Below are 19,762 nucleotides of genomic sequence, written 5' to 3' on the forward strand. Positions count from 1 at the left end.
TATGAGGATTTCACTGGCAAGAAGATTACTAAAATGTGTCAATACTATATCTTGTCTTACATATTGTAAACATGAATTTAAACATACATTATTAAGTATTGAATTTATAATATTGATAATTACTTTGGGATTTGAGATTTACAATACAAAATGTTTTCTATTACATGCACAAATATATTTTTTTAGTACAAACCTCACAGCAACACAAACACAATTATTACACAATTTATCCAACTGACTCTAATATGCAGAAGCAGAAAACAGGAAAAAAGTGAGTATTGGCTTTATATGTGTAACGTAAGGAGGCAAGATGTAGAGAACCCAAGTGCAACTTTAATACCAGCGTGATCAAACATAAAACAAAGGCATGAACACTCGAAACAAGAACAAACAGCAGTTACCCCAAAACCATACTAAACAAAGACACAGGGCAAACATGAGGGCTTAAATACACAAGACTAATGACTAAACAAGAGACACCTGTGAACAATGACCCAATAACATCATGACACATCAGACAAGGGAACACACGGCAGGATCACATGACTTTGAACAGGGGATCACATGACAGACATGAAACATGACCAAGACATGAAACGTGACCCAGACAAGACCAAACCGTGACAATAGGCCAAACCTGAGAAAACGGCACCATCTTGTAAAAAAAAAAAAATTATATATATATTTAAAAGAAAAGGCCAACAGAAAAAAAAGTCTGTTAACAAACACTGCATCATTTTATAGTTAAATGGCCCTGGGATAAAAAGAAATTGCCAGTTTTAATGGGTTTCAATGGGGACATTTTTGTCCTTAAGGTCCTGAGTGTAAATATTTTGTGTACAATAAGAAAATAAAAATAAAAATACACACTTGTGTGAAAAATGTATGCAGTTGCATTAACACAGGACATTTTTTTTAAACTGAAAGAGACAAACATGTCCTTAAGGAAACACAAGGGTTAATTTGGTTCTAAACTTTACATTGAAGTGTGATTGATCAATGAGACCCTTTGATTACAGTGTTATTATTGAAGCATAATTTGCAAAACTGTATTAATCTAGAAGCAGAAGCAGATTTAACTGTGATTTTCTGCTGTAATAAACCGTTTAACTGGTAAGATCCTCAGAGGAGAAGTTGTGCAGACATTACATAAGAATGGAAAGACAGTCTCTGTGAAGGATGTCCTGAATCTGCACAGACAGTCTTTAGTTACAGGATCAGAGAATGACACTGTTCCTCTGTCATAGTCCAGCTGAACTCTCACACGCTGAAGCTTCTGTCTAACAGTGAAGACAGTGAGGCGTTTCTCTGGGGAATGTGAGCTGTATTCGCTGTCTCTGTACCACACACACCAGACATTAGACTTAAAGAAATCCTTTCCCTTCCTTTGGTTTGATGATGCTGTGGTTATTCCAAGACTCCAGAGTGTATTGTCTCCAACCTCCACATCCCAGCAGTGTGTTCCTGAGTTAAAGCCCTCAGCTCCCAGGACACATGGATTGTTAAACCTCTCTGGATTATCAGGAAGTGTTTTATCTCCATCACTGAATGACACACTGGTCAGATCAGCAGAGAGTGTGAGACGAGGATGTGCTGTGTTTGGATCCAGAGTCAACGGAGCTGCAAAGAGAATAACATCAGATTACAGGATGAAATATGATGTATTAGAAATGTAAATGTAAAACATTTTCCTTTTGTTGAAAGAGATCATAAATCATACTATCATAACAATGGTCTCTCAGTTACTGTCAGAATGGATTGAGGCTTCAGGTTTAATATCAGTATTCAATAAACACGATTGTATCCTAATACATAAACATAAACCATGAGGAATAGACTTTTCATTATGAGTTCGCTGTATGATCTGATGATTTTCTGAAATACAGTTTAGATTCACTTGGTAATTCAAGTGATTATTAAATATATTTCTATCAAATTTTATTGTTGTGTGTGTTTATATCTGAACTATCTTCTGCACTGGTGTCAAATCTGCTGAGACTCACTGTGTTGGACAGTTTCCAGCATCTTCTTCCAGACTCTGAACGGCAGGTTACCTAGATAACGCGACACATGAATCAAAGCTCCAGAACTCATCCGTGGATCCGGCTGTGAGATCTGGACTCTGAGGAACATTCAGGAGTCAGAACTGCAGTGAATTTGAGTTCAGATCCACTGAGAGAAGAGATACGAGCAGCTCACTTACCTTTCCATTGAGGCCTTAAAGTTCTGGAAAACATTGAGTTTGAAAACATTTTAATATCTTATCAAACACTCTCAGTGTCAATGAGTCTCTCTATACAAGTTGTTTTCTGCACAAAGAATGAAGCCAGATTGATTTGTCACCTTTAGAAACGAGACGTCATTGTCTTTCATCATCTCCTCCATGTCTCTGATTGTGTGTGAAAGAGCTGAGATGTGTGTGTTCATCTCCTCCAGCTTCTCCTTCATCCTCTGCTTCTTCTGCTCCTCTTCCTCTCTCAGTGCAGTGATTGTAGCTTCTTCTTCGTATCTGAAAAACTGATGAAGCTTCTCAAACTCTTCTTTAATCTGACGCTCTGTGTGCTCAGCTTGAGACTGAAATCAAATCACATTCACTTCAATCATCTCAATCAACACAAATCTCCGATACCCGACATATAACGGATCCAGAAGCAGAAGCTGCTCGTCATTTACAGAAATAATCAACTGGAATACATTATATTACATATATCAATTTATATCAGTATAAAGTGATCCTCCAGCTGTAATGAAAATGACTCTTGATTCTGTTTCCTCACATTGATGTGTTGAGCTGTTTTCTCAAACTCTCCTTTCTTCTTTTCATTGTGTTGAAGTTTCTGATGTAAGGACTTCAGTGCTGTATTGAGCTCCTCCTAGAATTGAACAATAATACATTAAACACCAGATTACAGTGAAGAGAAGAAAATACAGTGATATGATCATACAATTCTGTGCAAAAGTATTGACCCCCACCCTGATTTCTTCTGTTTTTGTGTAAATCTCATACTAAATTGATTCATAAATTAAAACTTACCATAAAACAAAGGCAGTCTGAGTGAACACAAAGTACAGATTGTAAATGACAATGTTATGGATCCGGATACTACGGATCCGGACCTGGTGTCCCCTGATGTTTGGCAGAAACGCTTTGAGGGCCAAACACACTGCCTTCATTTCCAGACAGTTGATATGTAAGCTCTGCTCCGTGCTCGACTAGAGAGCCGGAGACAGGCTCGCCCTTGTGCAACACTCCCCAACCTTGGTTGGATGCATCTGTGAAAACCACTTTCCAAGTGGAAATCACCCCCAAGCTCACACCCTCGAGGTACCAGTCTTGAGCCTGCCAGGGAATCAGAGTCTGTAGACAACCGTGATTCACAGGCTGCCTGACTGCCACGCATGGGCTGGCACACGGTGCTTGAGCCAGTGTTGCAGTGGGCGCATACGCAGTAATCCCATACGAAGTACTGACGATGCGGCTGCCATGAGACCAAGATGTTTCTGAAACTTTTTCAGGCGTGAGCACTCGCCTGCAAGACATTGAATAGAGAGCGCGCGCTCCGCTGTGAGGCGCGCCCTCATAGTTGTAGAGTCGATAACTGTGCCCAGAAAGATCACATTCTGGCTGGGACTCAGTTGCTCTTGGATACATTGATTTTGAGACCCAGACATTGCAAATGGCTGAGAATCAGAGCTCTGTGTTGTAACAGTTAGGTTCTTGACTGAGCTAGAACCAGCCAATCGTCGAGATAATTCAGCACGTGCACCCCCTGAAGCCTCAGGGGAGAAAGCACTGCGTCCATGCACTTCGTAAAAGTACGGGGTGCTAAAGACAGGCCGAACGGCAGGACTGTGTACTGATAAGCCTGCCCCTCGAAGGCGAATCTCAAGAATGGCCTGTGACGAGGGGCTATCTGAATGTGAAAGTAAGCATCTTTCAGATCCACAGTAAAAAACCAATCCCCCGGGCGAACCTGCGCAAGGATTTGTTTGATAGTCAACATTTTGAACGGCCGTCTCATGAGAGCTTTGTTCAAATGTCTCAGATCTAATATGGGTCTGATACCGCCGTCTTTTTTCGGAACTAGAAAATAGCGGCTGTAAAACCCTGAGTGCTGTAGCGCGGGGGGGACAGGCTCTATCACCCCTTTTGCTAACAGATTCTGTATTTCGGAACGAAGCACGTGACACACGCTGCTTCTCACCGAAGTCTCTACATCCGCCGGAAACTTTGGGGGTCTGCGAGCGAATTGGAGCGAGTAGCCTCGCTTTATTGTGTTTATAACCCAACTCGGCACACCGGGAATGGCTTGCCAGGCCAGGGCTCATGTGGCTAGGGTTTGACACATGTTTTGGGATGGGCCGCCTAACGCAGGGGGACCTGATACCCTTGTATTGTGATTTGTGCACATACTGAGTGTTGGGCTGACTATAAAGGCTTTCGCCTGGGGTAAAGTCAGGGAAGCAACTGGGAGGGGGCTGCCTAATGAAGGGGGACCGTGAACCCGGGTGTTGTGTGCTTGAAACATACTCTTTTTGTGCTTTATTTGGGTCACCGTGAAAACAGCGTTTGTTTGCAAAGGCGCGCGCAGTGTAGCGGGCCTGTTTACAGTAGTAAAATCTCCAGCCGCCCGAACTAAACAGGGAGCTGTGAGAAGTGTACTGGGCCTTTTCGAGGGTGGTCCGGCTAAAGCGAGACACAAGCCCTCCCTTTTCCCCCCCGATGCTAGGAGGTAGCCGGAGGCCTGGGGTCCGACGTGCCGCTGGGACGAGGGCCCTGGCGCCGAGGCAGCGGGTAGCGTTTAGATGATCTTGATTGACGGCGGGCATCATCCGCAGGGCGGGGCTGAGAGGCCTGCTTGGCTGGTTTCGTTGGCTGCGGAGAGAGCGCGGTCTTGGGCGTGCTCGAGGCCGAGCTGGAGCGCTTAGGCAGGAAGTGTCGTATAGCCTGGGACGACTTCTGTGCCTCAGTGAACCTTTCAGAAAAACCCTTCACCGCCGGGTCAAAGAGGCCGGAACTGGAGACAGGGGAGTCGAGGAACACCGTTCTATCCATGTCCTTGATCTCAGTCAAAGTTAGCCAAAGATGGCGCTCAAGCACGACAAGGTTAGCCATACTCCTCCCGATAGCCTGCGCAGTAGCTTTGGTAGCACGCAAAGCTAAGTCCGTGGCGCTCCGTAGGTCGCAGAAGGACTTGGGTTCCGGGATTCCGGTCCATGGATTGGAGGAGTTTGGCCTGGTAGACCTGCAACACTTCCATAGTGTGCAGGGCCGAAGCAGCTTGACCGGAGGCGGCGTAGGCGTGTCCAGCGAGAGCTGACGTGTTGCGGCACGGCTTGACAGGGTGCGCCGCTCTAGTTCTCCAACTAGCAGCGGTGTTCGGGCAGAGATGAGCGGCCACAGCCTCCTCGAGGGGTGGCAAAGACTCGTAGCCCTTTTCCGCCGCGCCGCCCAAGATCCTGTGCGTGCAGAGTAGGGAGTGCGCCATGTTTTAGATAGTTCTTGGTGTACCTCGGGGAAGAACGGTGCGGGTCTATGACGAGGGGCCTGTTAGTGCCCCGGCAGGAACCAGCCGTCCAGCCGACTCCAAGGAGGCTCCTCGGGGTGAGGACCACTCGAGCCCAAGGTCCGCGACGGCCTTAGTAAGGATCCGCAGCATCTCCGCGTCAGAATTAGTTCTGGTAGCTGCGGTGCTGGCGCCTGACTGAGAAGCGATAGTAGGGTCGACCGAGCCCGACCAATCTTCCTCAGAAGCAGCAATGGAGAGGCTGTCGTTGCGGTCGTCGATAGATCCACCGAAGGAGACTAGGCCCGCCACGTAGGCCTCGCCGTCTTGCGAGAGAGCTAGCCGAGACCGCAGCGTTGGGCGCCGGATAGCGACAGCAGAGCTGCGAAAGGGGAAGACGACTTCTGGGTTGAAGGCAAAATCCGCTGTAGGGCTGCACACTCTAACTGTAGGGCTTGATTCAACGGCAAAGGCTTGCAGAGGACTCAGAGACGTGAAGTATGTCGCTGAAGGAGATGAATCTGCTATAATGGCTATTTCGGGGGCTAATATAGACTCGGTCACGCCCCCTTGGCGGGCTCTGACGTGTGCGCCAATGAGCTAGCCTCACGCCATTACACGTCAGAGCCCGCCAAGGGGGCGTGATCGAGCCCACGCCATTGGCCCACGCCATTGGATGTGCAGTTGCCGCAGCACAGCCAATGAGTGAGCCAGACACTCACTGTGCTAGCTATGCAACTGCAAAATGCGTTTTACATTTTAGGCTTCAGAATTTTGAGGAAAAGGAGTTCCCCCCACTGCGTATAGCTACGCAATAAGAAGTGACCGTTCTCGAAAGGGAACTATGTTTATGACTAATTATTGTTCTTTACATGTGAAACAAGAAACATTTGTCTTACCTTGTAAGATGAAAGCACTTCACTGATGGGTCTGAATTTATGATTGTCATGTTTTTGTGAATTAATACACACTAAACACACCGGCTGTTTGTCCTCCAGACAGAAGAGTTTGAGTTTCTCACTGTGTAAACTGCAGATCTCCTCAGATCCTGATGAACGTTTCTCATTTCTCTCCTTCAGGAACGACTCACACAAGTTTTTTAATGTGAGATTAACTGGAGGTTCATCTCTTGAGGATCTTCTCCTGCAGACAGGACACTCCTGAGTTTCCTTAGTTTTCCAGAACTGTTGTAGACACTCTTTACAAATACTGTGACTACAGGACAGAAAAACAGGAACCTTGAAGATTTCATAGCAAACAGGACAAATATAATCATCTTCAGCTGCTGAAGCCATTTTCACCGTTTGAGTCTCGCAAACTAAACTCTACTTTCACTTTCTGAACGACGGTTTTCAAAAATGAATCTCGATGAGAATCAAAGATCTGCTGTCTGTTCAGAAATGAACATCACAAAAGTCCTTAAGTAAAGTTTTTCTTTTTGTTCTCCATTGATTGCTTATTCTTTATTGCTTTTGTTGAGACAAAGTCGGCGTGACAGAAAGGAGAAATAACAAGTCAGTCTCTTCCTGGTTAGTGTTGTAAGAGGGAGGAGTTTATGATCACTGCAAAAAATGCTTTTCTTACTTTAGTATTTTTGTCTGGTTTCCAGTCCAAATATAAAAAAAATCTTAATTCTAAGTAAAATTAGATAAGATATTATGTCTTGTTTTCAAATAAATCAAATTAAGTGAGTTTTTGCTTAAAATAAGAAAAATAATCTTAATTCAAACAGAAACAAGCGACTTTGACAAGGACCAGATAGTTATGGCGAGGTGACTGGCTCAGAGTATCTCTGAAACTCAAGGCTTGTGTGTCGCTCCCGGTCAGCAGTGATGAGGATTTACCAACAGTGTCCGAGGAGGGACGAACACACACCGGCGACAAGGTGTTGGACACCCAAGACTCATCGATGGACGAGGGCAATGAAGGCTATCCCGTCTGGTCCGAGCCAACAGAAGGTCTAGTGTGGCAGAAGTCACACACAACTTTAATGATGTTATGGGAGGAAGAAGAAGTTTTATTTATTTAGCGCCTTTCCATCGCTCAAGGTCGCTTTACATGAGAGGAATGAGTCACAACACACAGTGCATCACATTCTGCTGTGTATGAGGCCAAAGACCAATCAGAGAGCCTATGATGACCCCTGTCCACCTTCAACAATAACTGAGACAATATATTGTTACACCCCTAATGCATACTAAATGCATGATATACATGATGTATTATAAGGATAATGCAGCAAATGTTTTTTATTAGCTGTAATAAATTGTCATTTGATCTGTTTATTATTTTGCTATGAAATGTTAAAATAATAATAATAATAATAATTATGGTTTATTTGAGGAATTGGAGTCTGAAACTACTGAACTTTTTTTGCCTTATTTATTGCCTTTTCCCCTATCACATTAATAATCATAAATTAGGTGTAATTCGAAAACTGAAAACTGTTTTGAAAATTGACATTGTGTAACACTAAACTTACACTTGTATATTTATTTTTACACTCCTTTTTGAAGCTTGTTTTTGAACATCTTGGGAAAATGTTATGGGCTTTCTCATCAAAATATGACTTTCTGTCACAGAACAGGACATTGATTCATACATGTCCACCGTACAGACACCAGGACTCGCAGCATATTCATCACACAACAAGTGAAATTATAGATCATTATTCCTATAACATATTAGATATTATTATGAAAATATTGCCAATTATTACTCCCATTATTACACTTTTTTTCCATTACATGTTTCCCCAAGAAGACATTAATATGCAAATTAAATAGTGTATAGATGTTGAATTGAATGGGACTACACATTTATGGCCATTTTACCCAAATATTGTATGAAGTAAAATGGTGTATCATTTCATTCTATTAAATATTTTATTACATAGTTGAGAATCATCTTTATTCAAAGTTTGTTAAAAAAATCCAGAAACATAAAAACTCCCAAAATAAAATAAACATAAGTTATATATATATATATATGGGATAAATATGGGATAAAAAATCCCATTCATATTGAATGTCATTAATGTCTTTTTATTTTTTTTAAACAACTGAATCCTGGTGTCACTAGAAGACATAACATGAGAAAATATCTTGTTTAAAAATGTTAAAATAAAAATGTTTTTATGCTCTAAACAATGTAATGACATGTAAAAATACTAAATTCAAAAGAGCTTTTTTTCTGGGTCTTAGGAGGATATGACAGAAGTCTGACAGAACATATATCAAGCATGTTTAATGAGTTTCAGGAGCTTTATGAAGGGCAGTGTAATCTCACATGACCGGAAGATGGCGACAAAACATCATGAAAACACACGGTCAGCTGTGGAGCATTACAATAATCTCTGAACGGACAATATTTAACACACACACACACACACACACACACACACACACACACACACACACACACACACACACACACACACACACACACACACACTCTTGTTGACTCCTTTACCTGTTTATATTTGGTGTTCATTTATGAAAAAATGACAGGAATGATCGAGAACTTGGAGCAGAAATACCAACATTTGTACCAGATGTAAGTTTATACTGTTTATGCTAATTTACTTACGATCTATAATATCTAATTATTTTCTAGTTGCCAATTTAATCAAGTATTTTTTTTAAGTATATAATGACTTAGAATGTCATATTATGAACAAATATAATTTTCCCGCCAAACGTTTAGCCGTTTGTAGCATACATGCTACAACAGAGATGCTAGTTTGACTTATAGCTATATTGTTTGTTTAAGCCTTAATACAGATCATAACATCTGGGAATAAATGTGGCATATCAAACCTGATGAGAAGTGTCCTCACTTCATTATAGTCTTGCGTGAAAACTAATTAAAAGTCATTAACAGACATTATCATCATTAACTCAAAAATGAAAAGATGTCATCAGTTATTTACTCACCTTCATGTTGTTTCAAACCTGTATGAGTTTCTGTCTTCTGCTGAACACAAAAGAAGATGTTTTAAAGAATATGGGTATTCAGAGAGTTATTGACTTCCATAGTAGGACAAATACTATGGAAGTCAGTGGGATCCATCAATACTCTTGTTCTTGTTTAGCAAAAGATTCATACAGGTTTGAAACAACTTGAGGGTGAGTAAATGATGACAGAAATGTAATTTTTGGGTGAACTGTCCTGATTAAAGTCAATGTGACGTTCCAACAATGGAAGACACGAGATCTCCGCGGCTTCATCTGGCTTTAGCTCCGTGAATGACTGACCCGTCCCACTAGTAATTAATTTAAATTGACCATTACGGCTGCGAGGGAGACTTGTGATGAATTTTCCCAATATCACCGGCTCCCCAGAAGGCCCGTCGCACACCTGGGAAATGTATGATAAAGCCTGATTGGCCGTGGAGGAGCTCCCTTCCCAGCATGCACTGCGGCTGAGTTATGGCCGCGCGGGCCACCTCACTGTTTGCTGGCATGTAATTTGAATACAGATTAGTCGGCCCCGGTGTTCCAGTGCTCTGGCATTACCATTACAGGGGACAGTAATTTGAGTGATGAACACACGGGTTATCACAAGGTCATCACCTTCAGCGAGGTGTGTGTGTGTGTGTGTGTGTGTGTGCCAGCCAAAACACTCCTGGAGCCACCAGCCAAGGCCTTCGATAGCATAATTAGTTCCTTTAATTAAGAGGTGAGCCAGCTGATTGAATAAATCCGCTGCTAATGGAGCATCCGATCCCCCGTCCCAATAGCTCGCGTGTGCTTCTCTCCGGCCCTCGCGGGGAGTCGGGAAAATGTTTGCGGATTTCCTTTAAACTTGCAAACTCAATCCATCCTAACCTTTAAAATCTCGTCTGAAGACGTTTTTGATTTCTATGGCTTTTTAAGATTTCATTTTTTTTAAGTGATAGTTGTATGATGATTTGACTGTGTATTGCTATTGTGCATCTGTTGATTTCATTGCATTGTTCAGTCCTTTGCTCTAGTTACAAATGTAACAAACTCTAACAAATGTTGTTTCTTTGCAGAATGAACAGATTTTCAACAGATTCGTGAAGACAGGCTGTGAATGAAACGCTTCACTGTGAAGGTGAGTTAGAGAAATATGTGTTGTTTTATATGTGTCAGCTCCAGTATTAATAACCATGATGGGATTTTAGTCGCTCTATAAACGTGTGTGTCTGTCCTCATCATCTTAAGTCTTAATATATTGGATAAAATATAAAAATATGGTAACACTTTAGTTTAGGGTCCAGTTCTCACTATTACCATAACTAGTTGCTTATTATCATGCAAATTACTAGAATATTGGCTGTTTATTAGTACTTATAAAGCAGTTATGAATGCCTTATTCTGCATGACCATATTCTACATCCCTTAATCCTAAACTTAACAACTCCCTTACTAACTATTAATAAGAAGTAATTAGGAGTTTGAGGCAAAAGACATTGGACCCTAAACTAAAGTGTGACCAAAAATAAATTAAACGTACTTTTTAAGAAAATTTATATTTTTAATATAATCAATGTAATTTATAATTTGATATATATTAACGTAAATCATAAGAACTGTATTAGTTGCCTTTAATCACAGTTTAGTGAACACACGGGTGAATTTACATCGTTTCACTTTGGTTTGAGTGGATGTTTCTTAAGATCAATTCTAAGTGAAAATTCTTCTCAAATATTGTCTTAAGGACTTTTTCTTTCTTCTTAAGAAGAAAATGGTTTTGGTGTTATTCTTGCTGATCGACTCAATATCAAAATCTTTTTACAGATTACCATAATAATCATAATAACAGTCTAATGCTTAATATTTGAACTGAGCTGATAAATTGATTAAACATCTAACCTTTGAGGATCTGAGACAAGTCTGAGGTTATACGGATGTTTACAATGATTTTTAAAAACATTATTTTCAGGAATTCAAATTATTCTTGCGTTTTGTCATTAGAACAATATGTAGAAAAAAATATAAGAATATTCCTTAAGAAAATATTTTGGGAATGCAAAATATTCTTAACTTTATTCTTTAGATATAATAAAATAGCAGTTATAAAGACTTAAAAAAAACAATAATTTATACTTTTGTGCTTCTGGGATCTTTTTCTAATTTAAATATTTCAAACAAAACTTGTTCTTGGGAATATCGTCTTAAAGTCCCCCTGCAGTCAATCATTTTATCCCCTTAAAATTAATCTTTGATAATCAAAATGACATATTTAAAAATGTTCTCCCTGTGGAAAAGTCTTCATGCCTTAAAATAGCCTGAATGTAACTTGACACCCTTGCTTCATTTAGTATACACAGATTCATGAATATGCAAATGAGCCTGGAATTGGTCACATGTTTGCAGGAAACAGGGGCGTGTTTATGTCTTTGGTTCACTGCAGTTTTAAGGAGGAAATACTCAGCAATGCTGTCGACTTATGAATTTACACATGGTTTGTCTTAAAGCATATTAAAAACACCACATAGACACATAAACAACATTAAAAGCTGGATTTACACCACAGGGCGACTTTAATTGATAATCAATGTATAGTGTTGTTGTCCTTTACACGTCTGTCCTTCTTGTTCGACTTTTAAAAAATCCCTTTAACTAACAAAAGCCAGTTTCTCAATGGCATCACCTTCCAGGAAGTGACATCACTTTGGAGGGAAAACAACCATGCAAACATCAGTCAGTGGAATTGATGAATTCTGTGATGATTTTCTGTTTAAATTTTTTTATATTTTTTTTTATCTAAATTAATTTCATCCAGCTGTCAATCTCTTGCTGAGTGAGCTATTGGCTAAATTTAATTTAACCTTCATATCTTTGTTGTGTGCCTGAGCTTGAATAGAGCATGTTTCTGCTATGGCCTTTTAATACAAACACTTCCTGAAACTGCATATTGGATTAATCCTGGGGTTCATAAGGCACTGCAGGACAGGGATGACCCTGCACTGGAGCTCATACTGTAGCTGGAGCTCATGCCCTCGATTACGCGTCGAGTGCATATCTCGCCTCATCATTTCTGCATTTTATGGTGGTTAACACACCTCTTGACTCCTGTGATCTTTTAATCCCTGTGGGCTATTATTATTGCCATGAGCCTCTCTCCCCCCCCACCCCTTATTCCATCATTGGCTTTATCTGTTTAAAGGCTACATGCACCTGTGCTTAATAGATATGCACGAATACGCCATTCTCAACACATTTTTTTCTGGCTTCCCTTTGACTGTTCTTATGCTTCGGTTCGGCTGAAGATTAAATATGTTGAAAGACGAAAGAACATTACAATATTTGAACATCAGCCGTACGCTCGTGTGCTGGAATGGGACTTATCTTTTTGATATCCTTTCTAGCCTTCTCACCGGGAGATAACAGCATGTTATCTACTCCAAAATCCACCCGACATAATTAAACAGCAATGATCAACTGATAGTTATAAAAAAATAAAAGTGTCCTCCTTCAGCAGTCCTTCAGTGCCACTGAAGCGAGACTCGATCTCCTCGACACTTCACACAAAATCACACATCTTCAGGAAGAGTTTTCACCAAGTGCTTTTAAGATTGTGTGCCACACTAAACAGAAATACTGGGATAAAAGTTTATAGTTCAGATAAAAACACTGATGTCTACAGTAGCGATTCAAATAGTTAATCACCCATTGAAAGTAACTTGACGCTTCAAATAAAGATTGTATCAATAATTACACCAGTAGGTGGCGACGAGTGACTGTTAACCCTCTGGTGCTCTTCTCGCGTCGTCAAAAATGACCGATTTTGAAAAAATGTCCAACCAATGAAATTGATTTACTATATTTTAGTTCGGTAATGTTTTTTTATTTAATACTTTGTATTTTTAGGGGATTTTATGGTACTAAATTATATTTACGCTGTGTTTATAATCTATTTATTCACTTTTTGAGCATAGACCTGAAAATGTAATTTCCAACTTAAAGTGTGGTAAATCTTGAATGCTTTAGAGAACAGACTTCAGTTTGATATCTTTTCAAACACGCACTTGGCTGATTATTGCTGAAGTGGAAAAAAGTTAACTTAAAAAAAGTTACAGAATATTACGTTTAGTGTTATAAAAAAATGCACAAAGATACTATTTAAAATTTTTATATGAAATATATATTTTTCAAAAACTTGTTTTACTCTAAAACTGCAAGAAAATCAAAGCCATACATATAAACAAGCTCCAAATTTGAGCCTGATATCTCAAAAAATGAGCTTTCAGTGAGATTTTCTTTGGCCGCAGTACCAAAACGTTCCACTAGATGAAATTCGTCTGCCATTAACTTCCATTAAGCTCATTTTTGACCATGAATTGTATGAGTGTGACTAGTCTTTTCTGGACCATTTCATGTTTTTGAATCCTGTCATTATTATTTTTTTGTGTTCACACAGCAAGTGCCAAAACCTTTACAGAGTTTCGTACCATTTCGATGAAGTAAAAAATTCAAAATAATTTTCACAGAGGAAACTTTTTGCTGCAGGAATTCTATTTTTGCCACAATTTGCTAATTTTCTTAAAGGTGTGTAAAAGTCTGTTCTGCAACACCAGTGACTCTCAAACAGGGACATCTCATCATGACATAAAATTATTCAAATTAATATATTATTAATCATACAATTAATATTAATAGATATGAAATGGTAAAAAAAAATTACTCTTTCCCTGCTATTGCTTAAAAAAAAAAAAAAGTTATCAACCACTAGCAGCATTTTTGATAATTTTCACTGAACTTTCATGTCCCCCATTGTTGTATGAATATCTGAACATGCAATATATCAAAAGAAAGAACAGACCCTCTGCTTTTAAACAAAACAAGCCGTTTTATTCTCGCTTCATGCATTCTTTTTTATCAACACTTGAATATGGGTAAGTTTCATAAAAAAAAATCAACATTTTGAGCAAAAAGCTGAGAAAGTCATGTTTTTGTCAAAGACTACATCCAGATCAGATTCAGAACGATGGAGTAGATCGAGCTCGTCCTGGGTCGACATTTCACTCAGTAACATTAGGCAGTTTTGATTTATATGCTGTTTAATGTTGATAATCTCCTTATTTTACATATGCATCTGCTTACATATGATATCGCCTGTTTCTGCTTCTTCTTCGCCTGTGTTTTGATCCGGAGATTCTGTACTCTTTCAGAAGATGTGTAATAGCGCCCCCTACCGTATAACAGTGAAAACACGGAAAGCCAGAAAATACCGTAAATGGCGGGGAAAGAGTTAATTACTTAATAAAAATAGCTTAAAATAAATGTAAAATATAAACTTATTTAAAATGTAAAAAAAATACATAAAACTAAGAAATCATATCTACTTTTTACCCCCAAAATAAATATTGTTTCTGTTTGTTTTTCCAGTTTCTGACTATAACCACTATAAGCATTTTTCTAGTTTCTATTAATACTACTAATTTCTAGTTATAACCCGGCTGTTGGGTTAAATACGTATGTTGTATGTTTACTTGTGTATTTTGAATTTCTGTACACAATTATGTATATTTACATTAGATTCTAGCCTCCACAATATTTAATTTGTCATTTAAAAATATATTTGTGGAGACATATTTATTGTTTTATACAAATAAACAATCTGTATTTGAAAACAAAGTGTATTTTTATTTATTAAAATAATGTCATAAATAAAAATAAATAGTTAACTTAACTGTTGGGTTACTTTTAACCCCACTGGCTTTTAACTCAATGCATTTGGTTAAAATAACCCACAGTTGGGAAGGTGCTACACCACTCCATAGTTGGGTTACTCGCTGGGTTATTTTTAACCCAACATTATTAAGTGAGCATGCATTTGCTTGAATATGAAATACTTTCCCTGAATCTACAACTGTGGTAATTAAAAACCTCTTCAATCCAACCGTACTCTCCATACAGATCCGTTTTGTAATAGATCATTTGTACATAATTTGTACGAAGCCTCAAATGTTCATATAAGCGAGAAGCGTTTGGCAGCACTGCAGGCAAATGGCCATCAGCAAGTGTTGAACCTAAAGATTGAGAGACGTTCATAAGAGTTATGCTCCTTTTCTCTGACTGTGTAAAATGCATATGTGATTTATTTAACAGCTCTCTTATTGTGTTGAAAATCTCATTTCAATCACACATGGCAGTGCATGATTTAAGAATGCATTGTTTAATGGGCTTGCCATTCCCAAATTTAAACTAATTCAATTAATCAGCAAAGCATTCAGTGTGTGCCTGATGTCTGAAACTCACTTAGGCAAACAAAGGCCTTTTAATATAAATTTTCCACAAGATTTCTTTATTGATTTGGTGCAAAATGATTTGTGTGATACATTCACGCCAATCAATAAAGGCCAAGTCAATAGTGTTTATAAAAAATCATAGCACCATAGATGAAGTGTCAAGCAGCTTCAGCTTAGCATTGACCCACAGCGTATACTACATTGGAAAATACACTCATAAAAATCCACTTGGCACATCATTTCCCGAATGACCTGTTTGATGGGTCTGACCAATACATTGCATTTATTGGTTAACTGATAAAGCAAACTTTTTATACCTGTAATGATTATGGCAGTAAAGTTATAAAAACTTCAGATGCACAGTGGAAGTAGCAAAAGTTTGTGTTGTAAGAAGAGCAGTCCTGTGTTTTTTATTTGTTTTGGCAAAATTATGGTCAGTGGTTATTAATCAGGGGCCCGGGACCCACGACAGAGCCTCAGCACACATACGAGAGGGAATGACTTAAAACTATTCAAATTAGTTTTAATATGAATTAATATATTATTCATATAATTAATATTGAAGTTCCCCTGTAGTCAATAATTGTATCCCTTAAAACTCATCTTTGATCTCCAAAATGACACATTTTAAAAACAAATTCCTTGAAAAAAAGTCTTCATGCCTTAAAATATCTTGAATGTAACTCGACACCCTTGCCTCATTTAGTATGTGCGGTTCTATGAATATGAATATGCAAATGAGCCCCGCCTCCACTCACTCACTCAGCTCAGAGATCCACTGGTTGACGATCACACGTTGATCTGATTGGTTACAAGGTAGTTTGTGACGTCAGAAACACCAGCGATTTCAAAGCGTCTTTGGGTCACTGCAGTTTTAAGGAGAAAATACTCAGCAATGCTGTCGACTTATGAATTTACACATGGTTTGTCTTAAAGCAGATTAAAAACACCACATACACATATAAACAACATTAAACGCTGGATTTTCACCTTTAATAATATTACTCAAAATGATTAAAATTATTTTTTAAAATGTTTTAGCCTATAAAAGATTAAAATGTAGCAGCTTCATCATAATTATAGAAGAAATATCTTACCTTAAAATTTGGCTTCACAAATTGTGTTGGCCAATGAAGGCCTTTGAGTCAAAAGGTTGAGAACCACTGATAGGTGGACTTTGGTGTTTGCAACATGTCCAAGAACGATAACTATATCAATAACTGTATTATCGTCTTCACCAGTGGACGATATCATTCTGTGTATATTAAGCGCTGTAGTTTGGTCTTTAAAACAGGATGGATTCAGATTTTTATTTTTTTTTAAAGTGATTCCAACGTTTCTCTGCGCCGTTATCGTTAAAATCATCCCAGTGTGTGACATTTATGACATCCGCTTCAAACATTACAATGCTCATGATAACTTTCCTTAACTTTATAATAAGTAAATCCACTTCACCAGCTAATCACTCTTCATCAGCGATGCCATAGAAATATACAGAGCTACCACAAAAACAGAAGTTCACACACAAAATACTACACAATTCTGCGCTTGTTTCTCTGGCTCATAAGGTCTGTATCTTTATCGTTATAGTTATCGCTCTTGGTGTGAACAGGCCTTTACATAAAAAGTTACTTTTTATGGAGTAACGCAATTTTAAGTGAGTGACATTACTTGTACGTTAGTTTTCCTCATCTGGGCTGTGCTTGTTTGTTTGTTTGTTTTTAATGACAGAAAACCCCAAATAAGCCCCAGGCTGACGGAAAAGTAAATCCACGTCTGTACAGTAGAGGGCGCTGCTCAAGCTAACCTCTCAGCTGCTCTGCTGTTCTGGATCACAGAAGAAGAAAGTTCAATGCTCTTACTTCAGCAGTAAAAACTAAAACATTAAACACAAATGTGATGTTTAACTAAAGGCTGGAATACACTACACGACTTTTGCTCAGAGTCGGCAGTAGTTGCCGAATGTCTGCGCCGGTCTGCAGATTTTGTGCATTTGGAGTTGACAGAATTCACAGAAAGTCCTTCAGACTCGTGGTGTAGGATGGGCACAGACTCATGGTGTATGACGGGCACAGACTCGTGGTGTAGGATGGGCACAGACTCATGGTGTATGATGGGCACAGACTCGTGGTGTAGGATGGGCACAGACTCATGGTGTATGACGGGCACAGACTCGTGGTGTAGGATGGGCACAGACTCATGGTGTATGACGGGCACAGACTCGTGGTGTAGGATGGGCAGAGACTCGTTGTGTATGATGGGCACAGACTCGTGGTGTAGGATGGGCACAGACTCGTGATGTAGGATGGGCACAGACTCGTGGTGTAGGATGGGCACAGACTCATGGTGTATGACGGGCACAGACTCGTGGTGTAGGATGGGCACAGACTCATGGTGTATGATGGGCACAGACTCGTGGTGTAGGATGGGCACAGACTCATGGTGTATGACGGGCACAGACTCGTGGTGTATGATGGGCACAGACTCGTGGTGTAGGATGGGCACAGACTCATGGTGTATGACGGGCACAGACTCGTGGTGTATGATGGGCAGAGACTCGTTGTGTATGATGGGCACAGACTCGTGGTGTAGGATGGGCACAGACTCGTGATGTAGGATGGGCACAGACTCGTGGTGTAGGATGGGCACAGACTCATGGTGTATGACGGGCACAGACTCGTGGTGTAGGATGGGCACAGACTCATGGTGTATGATGGGCACAGACTCGTGGTGTAGGATGGGCACAGACTCATGGTGTATGACGGGCACAGACTCGTGGTGTATGATGGGCACAGACTCATGGTGTATGACGGGCACAGACTCGTGGTGTATGACGGGCACAGACTCGTGGTGTAGGATGGGCACAGACTCGTGGTGTAGGATGGGCACAGACTTATGGTGTATGACGGGCACAGACTCGTGGTGTAGGATGGGCACAGACTCATGGTGTATGACGGGCACAGACTCGTGGTGTAGGATGGGCACAGACTCGTGGTGTATGATGGGCACAGACTCGTGGTGTAGGATGTGCACAGACTCGTGATGTAGGATGGGCACAGACTCGTGGTGTAGGATGGGCACAGACTCGTGGTGTAGGATGGGCACAGACTCGTTGTGTATGATGGGCACAGACTCGTGGTGTAGGATAGACTCGTGGTGTAGGATGGGCACAGACTCGTGGTGTACAGACTCGTGGTGTAGGATGGGCACAGACTTGTGGTGTAGGATGGGCACAGACTCGTGGTGTAGGATAGACTCGTGGTGTAGGATGGGCACAGACTCATGGTGTAGGATGGGCACAGACTCGTAGTGTATGATGGGCACAGACTCGTGGTGTATGATGGGCACAGACTCGTGGTGTATGATGGGCACAGACTCGTGGTGTATGATGGGCACAGACTCGTGGTGTATGATGGGCACAAACTCGTAGTGTATGATGGGCACAGACTCGTGGTGTATGATGGGCACAGACTCGTGGTGTATGATGGGCACAGACTCGTGGTGTAGGATGGGCACAGACTCGTGGTGTATGATGGGCACAAACTCGTAGTGTATGATGGGCACAGACTCGTAGTGTATGATGGCCACAGACTCGTAGTGTATGATGGGCACAGACTCGTGGTGTATGATGGCCACAGACTCGTGGTGTAGGATGGGCAGAGACTCGTGGTGGATGATGGGCACAGACTCGTAGTGGATGATGGGCACAGACTCGTGGTGTAGGATGGGCACAGACTCGTGGTGTATGATGGGCACAGACTCGTGGTGTAGGATGGGCACAGACTCGTAGTGTATGATGGGCACAGACTCGTGGTGTAGGATGGGCACAGACTCGTAGTGTATGATGGCCACAGACTCGTGGTGTAGGATGGGCAGAGACTCGTGGTGGATGATGGGCACAGACTCGTAGTGTATGATGGGCACAGACTCGTGGTGTAGGATGGGCACAGACTCGTGGTGTAGGATGGGCACAGACTCGTGGTGTACAGACTCGTGGTGTAGGATGGGCACAGACTTGTGGTGTAGGATGGGC

General features: G+C 40.6%; 1 protein-coding gene and 1 long non-coding RNA gene across 2 annotated transcripts in view; one reads left to right on the forward strand and one right to left on the reverse strand.

Moving 5' to 3' along the window:
• LOC309505166 overlaps positions 1-19,762 on the forward strand; it is a 172,453-nt gene that overhangs the window by 143,732 nt on the left and 8,959 nt on the right. The window lies entirely within an intron of this gene.
• On the reverse strand, positions 314-7,000 carry LOC309505012 (zinc-binding protein A33-like). Its single transcript, XM_082178363.1, has 6 exons — positions 6,407-7,000; positions 2,778-2,873; positions 2,344-2,574; positions 2,204-2,226; positions 2,004-2,122; positions 314-1,620 (listed from the first exon to the last, which is right to left on the reverse strand). The coding sequence occupies exons 1-6, from the start codon at positions 6,800-6,802 to the stop codon at positions 1,076-1,078; spliced, it is 1,410 nt and encodes a 469-aa protein (XP_082034489.1). The 5' UTR covers positions 6,803-7,000; the 3' UTR covers positions 314-1,075.

Source organism: Leuciscus leuciscus (genome assembly GCF_965113295.1).
Source record: "Leuciscus leuciscus genome assembly, chromosome: 8".
Classification (NCBI taxonomy): Eukaryota; Metazoa; Chordata; class Actinopteri; order Cypriniformes; family Leuciscidae; genus Leuciscus; species Leuciscus leuciscus.

What these genes read in the sequence shown, in the direction of transcription:
- LOC309505012 (XM_082178363.1), bottom strand. Translation starts at nt 6,802, where the DNA reads ATGGCTTCAGCAGCTGAAGATGATTATATTTGTCCTGTTTGCTATGAA. An exon ending in AAACAGCTCAACACATCAAT is followed by an intron (nt 2,575 to 2,777) that starts GTGAGGAAACAG and finishes ATTTGATTTCAG; the next exon opens with TCTCAAGCTGAGCACACAGA. An exon ending in GCTGGAAACTGTCCAACACA is followed by an intron (nt 1,621 to 2,003) that starts GTGAGTCTCAGC and finishes TTCTCTTTGCAG; the next exon opens with CTCCGTTGACTCTGGATCCA.